This window comes from Neoarius graeffei, chromosome 16 (genome assembly GCF_027579695.1).
Source record: "Neoarius graeffei isolate fNeoGra1 chromosome 16, fNeoGra1.pri, whole genome shotgun sequence".
Lineage (NCBI taxonomy): Eukaryota > Metazoa > Chordata > Actinopteri > Siluriformes > Ariidae > Neoarius > Neoarius graeffei.
Window position 1 is genome coordinate 19,659,299 of NC_083584.1, and position 6,689 is coordinate 19,665,987.

Sequence of the window (6,689 nt, forward strand, 5' to 3'; positions counted from 1 at the left end):
ATCACTTCCAAGTGGTAATGTTCACTCCGCTTTCTCACACCATCCTGTTGTTGATCATTTTCCTAGAACAGAACTACACCTAGGTGGTTTTCTCCTGGAAAATTATTTTGTATATAAAGGGGTTTAAATGCATATTTCTATGTTTTTATGGATAAAACTGAACAAGGTGTGAACATTTTGGGAGTGTGGCAAAGAGTTAAATCTTTCACAGGGGATCATTTATAACATACACTACCGTTCAAAAGTTTGGGGTCACTTTGAAATGTCCTTATTTTTGAAAGAAAAGCACTGTTCTTTTCAATGAAGATCACTTTAAACTAACCAGAAATACACTCTATACATTGCTAATGTGGTAAATGACTATTCTAGCTGCAAATGTCTGGTTTTTGGTGCAATATCTCCATAGGTGTATAGAGATCTTGCAGTCACGTGACCGGAATGTAAACAGCCGCCATCTTGTCAGTAAAAAACACAGCTGAATACTGCTGTACTCGTATACAAAATGGATCAATTTCAACCGACGGACTACACGGCTCATTTTTCTAATGAACAGATAACTAGATATATGTCTAAAATAAACGACCTACAGATTAGTGACCCTTATGGCTTACCGGACGTAGTTTTCACGACCGTGTCAGTGGATATTGAACTGCCAGGGGTGGAATACCCAGACGTGTATAATTACCTCATTAACTTTCCCTCGCTGTTCAGTGGTGAAGCACTGCGTGCTTATAAATCTCTGGACAGTTATCTTTACAGAAATTCAGGATTTGTCAGCCGCCCTCAGATGTGGCATCTTGTAAACAAGAAAATAACAATCCTCATTGGGCAGGTAAGTCACTTAAGTATTGAGTACTAGTACTGATACTAGATATATCAGTAGTATCTAGTATAGCACTGACCAGCCGATTATAGAATAGAATAGAATAAGGTAATTCCAGCTGTAATTCCAAATCGTCCGTCTTGTTTACCATGGATCTGGCGTTGGAGAGGTTGAGGCTTGGCAGTGGAGATTTGAGTGGCTGTTTTCTGAGCTTAGTCAACAGGCCGGTTCTGCATCCTCGCTTTTGCTTCCTCTCCCGACGCCGCCTCCTTCGCCTGCCAGACCCGATAACAATCCACGGAGACCCCGCTGGTCTCGCTATCTCGTCCGGAATGTTGTGCATGCGATGGAAATCGCTACAAACCGTCATTTTCTGCTGGAAACCAATATAGTCTAGATGGAAATAGGGGTCCGCGCACCCCCCGGCTTTTTTTATGACACCTGATTTTTTTGTATCTTTAAAGTGTCTACTTTCAGAATGTGACAGGTACCAAGCTGAAATAATGTCCCAAGGGCTTCATTTTTAACCCTTTAATGCACCTGACCGGAACCCGACAGATTGAAAAAAGGATACAGAATGGGTCATAACTTTTGAAGTAAACTACATACAGAGACAAATTAACACATTTTCCCATACAATACTGACCCAGTGAATGACATTAAGTGGTTGTTTTTGACATTTGACAACATTTAAACCGCCTTTTTGCTCAAAAACGGCAAAAAAAATGGCCTAAAATGTGTAGAAATTCAACTTTCTTTTCATTCTTTGAAGTTTTATTGTGTACTTTTTTCACCACCTGCTCTTCATTTATCATTTACAGTATCCATTTGATTATTACATTGGGTATTAAGCTGAAATAATGCCCCAAAGTCAACATTTTTAACCCTTTAATGCCCTAGACTGGAACCCGGAAAATGATAAAACTCTCAGAATGTGGGATAACTTTTGAAGTAAACCACATACAGAGACAAATGAACACATTTTCCCATACAACACTGACCCAATGAATGAAATGAAGTGGTTGTTTTTGACTTTTGACAACATTTAAACTGCATTTCTGGACAAAAACGGCAAAAAATGGCCTAAAATGTGTAGAAAATCAACTGTCTTTTCATTCTTCAAATGTTGTGTGTTTTCACCACCTCTGGCTCTTCATTTATCATTTACAGCATCACTTTGATTATTATATCGGGTATTAAGCTGAAACAGTATCTCTCTCACTTTATTTTAACCCTTTGAAACAAAACCTGTACAGCATAGCCCAACAACCAAAAGTGGGATAACTTTGATGTAAAGAAACAGGGACAAATGGGCACATGCAACTAATTAACAGACTTAACAGGTAACATGTTGATTCGTGTTGTTTTAATGATCTTCAAAAAAACTATTTTCATAAAAGTAGGCTGGCAAGCAGTTGTCCTCCACTACTCATCTTCATCATAACTGAAGAGATCTTCAGAGTCTATTTCTTCCATATCCAGCTCTTCATCCTCATCATTTGGTTCATACTCTCCCTCTTCATTGACAGACAAGTTGTTGTTCTTGGAATCAACTACCTTGTCGGCTACCTGCTCTTCTGACACTGCTCTCTGAGCCAGTACCTCAACAAGAGAAGGAGGGAGGATGGGTCCAATCGTCCAGATGGGTTCCAACACCTCCTCCTCTCCTGTCTTCTCCCAGCCCATGCCTGGGTCATATGGTTTGGGGCTCTCGATTATTGCTTCGTCTGCTCTCTTGTAGCAAGCAACTCTGTAGTTGACTCGCTGTACATGTGGGATGAGACATACTTTGGGGGGAGGCAGGCGTTCCAGGTCTACTTTTGACTTTGAGTCCAGGACTTTGTCAGCACCAACCATGTTTCTCAGCATCTTGGCCCATACGGCATCAACTGATGTTGTCCGTGCTTCGCCATACATGATGCATGTGAAGCACTCCATCTCCTGTTGAAGCTCATTGGTGACCAGCCAGTCTCCACCAAGCTGCTTGAAAGCATTGTGGAGTTTAGGATTCTTCTGTAGCTTCTTCAGAGGATTGACCTTTCCTTTGCCTTTTAAAGCACTGGTACAGTCTTCCCCAGTAAAGACATAGAATCCCAGCAGTGTGCTACAGTAGTCAGGGCCCAGTGATTCAGACAGTTCTGAATCATTTACCTGTACGCGATGTTTGCCAGAGCCATGGTCAAGATAGATTGAGAGGTTGATCAAAGCAATGCCACTTTATACTCTATTTGGAGTTTTCAGGTTTGATGCAAAGGGTTAAAATAAAGTGAGAGAGATACTGTTTCAGCTTAATACCCGATATAATAATCAAAGTGATGCTGTAAATGATAAATGAAGAGCCAGAGGTGGTGAAAACACACAATAACATTTGAAAGAATGAAAAGACAGTTGTTTTTCTATACATTTTAGGCCATTTATTGCCGTTTTTGTCCAGAAATGCAGTTTAAATGTTGTCAAAAGTCAAAAATAACCACTTCATTTCATTCCTTGGGTCAGTGTTGTATGGGAAAATGTGTTCATTTGTCTCTGTATGTGGTTTACTTCAAAAGTTATCCCACATTCTGAGAGTTTTATCATTTTCCGGGTTCCAGTCTAGGGCATTAAAGGGTTAAAAATGTTGACTTTGGGGCATTATTTCAGCTTAATACCCAATGTAATAATCAAATGGATACTGTAAATGATAAATGAAGAGCAGGTGGTGAAAAAAGTACACAATAAAACTTCAAAGAATGAAAAGAAAGTTGAATTTCTACACATTTTAGGCCATTTTTTTGCCGTTTTTGAGCAAAAAGGCGGTTTAAATGTTGTCAAATGTCAAAAACAACCACTTAATGTCATTCACTGGGTCAGTATTGTATGGGAAAATGTGTTAATTTGTCTCTGTATGTAGTTTACTTCAAAAGTTATGATCCATTCTGTATCCTTTTTTCAATCTGTCGGGTTCCGGTCAGGTGCATTAAAGGGTTAAAAATGAAGCCCTTGGGACATTATTTCAGCTTGGTACCTGTCACATTCTGAAAGTAGACACTTTAAAGATACAAAAAAATCTGGGACGGCATTACAGAAAGTTCCTATCTTAAGTCAAAAGTTAAGATGGGACAGCTGTGAGATAGGATTCTTTTCAGTTTGGTATTACAGAAGCAAATCCTAACTTCATTTAGGATTCTTATCTTATCTCGGGTTAGGATTCCTAAATAACCGATCGAAACATCTATGATCGCTTTTAATGTCTGTTACCTAGCAACGAAAGCTACACTGTGTCTCGTGAAGTAACGTCCAGTGATCTCTGGCTAGCTGCTACAACAGAAACAATACCCTGCTACAAGTGACGACTTGACACGAGACAGCAAGAGACGTAAACAGTATGGACAAACAACGACGGGCTTTAAATTTTAAACCGGATGAAATTGAAACGTTAGTAGCGTTAGTGGAGGGGTCCAAGGATATATTGTTCGGGAGATTTAGTTCTTCGTTAACTAAAGAATCTAAGGAAAGGGAATGGCAGAGGATAGCCAGTGCCGTGTCAGCGGTGTCTGGTGTGCACCGGGACGCCGAGGCAGTTAAAAAACAACAGTTTAATGGGAAACAGAGAGCCGTCCACTAGACCTATCATACCGGGCATATTTGAATGTCGGTAGAAGGCTTCCTTAATCGCATTCAGTTCTTGTCCGCCTGGAAACCTAATGTAATGCGCAGCCAGCCTTCCTACCGCCGTTGCCACTTCGGTCAGATTTTTGGACATGGAAGGCTGAGAAATTTTTGACAAATCGGCGATTTCTGTTTGGAAGTCACCTTTGGCGAAAAAACGAAGCGCATTTGTTAGCTGCAGTATAACCGGGAGAGCCCCATGTCGACGAGTCGGCCTCTCTAAATCTGGCCGCAGTTTATCAGGTAACTGTATGATCATGGCCCGGGGTAACCGGTAGCGATTTATCAAAGTTTTGTCATCAAACCTTAAAACGTCATTTTGGTCTACCAACTGCCTTTCAATAAACAAATTCCGGTTACGTTGTTGTTGTCGCCTCAAAAGCAAAATACCTGCCATTCTGTCTAATAGTAGACTACTAGCTGATTTATACAGTAAAAATGACAGTTAGGACAGCGGTGGGGATATCCTAAAGTTAGGACGGGTATTTAAGAATTTTTTAGTTTTTTTAGAAGTTAGGTTGCTTCTGTAATACACTTTTCTTAACTTGAGATAGGATAGGACAACAGAGTTAGGAACGGCTGTTCTGTTTCCTAAATATGATCCTAAAGTGCCGTTGCCACGGGAACTAGACAGATAAGATGAGATTCTCAAGTTAGGAACTTTCTGTAATGCGGCCCCAGGTGTCATAAAAAAAGCCGGGGGGTGTGCGCGGACCCCTATTTCCATCTAGACTAGTAAGTCCATACGGTTGTAGTGGATATTGAAGTCTGATACAGATGAACAACACGCAAAAATACACACAAGAAAACATACAAAATGTGCACAGGTAGGGAGAGCTTGTAGCTGCAGCCGTTGTAGTAGAATTGTATATAGTAGGGGTTTATCTCATCTCATTATCTGTAGCCGCTTTATCCTGTTCTACAGGGTCGCAGGCAAGCTGGAGCCTATCCCAGCTGACTACGGGCGAAAGGCGGGGTACACCCTGGACAAGTCGCCAGGTCATCAGAGGGCTGACACATAGACACAGACAACCATTCACACCTACAGTCAATTTAGAGTCACCAGTTAACCTAACCTGCATGTCTTTGGACTGTGGGGGAAACCGGAGCACCCGGAGGAAACCCACGCGGACACGGGGAGAACATGCAAACTCCACACAGAAAGGCCCTCGCCGGCCACGGGGCTCGAACCCGGACCTTCTTGCTGTGAGGCGACAGCGCTAACCACTACACCACCGTGCCGCCCATAGTAGGGGTTTTCCAGAAGAAAAGGTAGAAGCAGAAGCAGAAGTAGAACCAGAAGTAGAAGCAGAAGGCGGAAATATGGCGTTTGACCGACAAGATGGCGTCTGTTACAATCTGGATCGGCTGTGACGTCACATGCAAGATCTCTATACTCCAGTGTTCTAATGGTACAATGTGTTTGCTCATTGCCTCAGAAGGCTAATGGATGATTAGAAAACCCTTGTACAATCATGTTAGCACAGCTGAAAACAGTTGAGCTCTTTAGAGAAGCTATAAAACTGACCTTCCTTTGAGCAGATTGAGTTTCTGGAGCATCACATTTGTGGGGTCGATTAAATGCTCAAAATGGCCAGAAAAATGTCTCGACTATATTTTCTATTCATTTTACAACTTATGGTGGGAAATAAAAGTGTGACTTTTCATGGAAAACACAAAATTGTCTGGGTGACCCCAAACTTTTGAACGGTAGTGTAGATGAAGAAAATAAGAAAGGTGGAGTGTCCCTTTAATAATGGTGTGTGTGTGTTATACATGTGTAGCCCAGTCCTGAGAGAGATGATTGACAGATCACGTCATGCAGGTTAATGAGGTCAGTCTGAGCAGCCAAAGTTTATTTCCTACCAACTTTATAAGACGCAGTGGAGCGCGAGCCAGCAGTGGACCAATCAGGTGCGAGAAGCGCTCACCTGAGAAGCCTTTAGGAGTCGCGACTCGGCCAGTGCAGTGTTTCTCTCCATCCACCTGCCCTGCCCTTCTCTGCCCTGCTCTCACTGCCCTCAGGCTGAGTTCGGACAAAAGCTCAAATATGGCGGTGCCAAGCGTCAGGGTGGTAATGGGGTTGTTTTGTCTCCTCGCTGTGGCCGGGGTTTGTTCTGGAGCCGCTCGGGTGGGTGTGTACCTCAAGGTGGTTGACCTGCTGTCTCCGGGAGAAGAGCAACACCTGAACAAAACCGCGCTTCAGTACTTTTTCACA

General features: G+C 42.2%; 1 protein-coding gene across 1 annotated transcript in view; it reads left to right on the top strand.

The window, feature by feature from the left end:
* The first annotated feature begins 6,521 nt into the window (after window positions 1-6,521).
* Window positions 6,522-6,689, top strand: part of slc39a4 (solute carrier family 39 member 4) — a 78,469-nt gene continuing 78,301 nt past the window's right edge. The window contains exon 1 of the mRNA XM_060942238.1: window positions 6,522-6,689. This exon is cut by the window's right edge and continues 45 nt beyond it. Within this exon, the coding sequence (XP_060798221.1) occupies window positions 6,522-6,689 (168 nt within the window).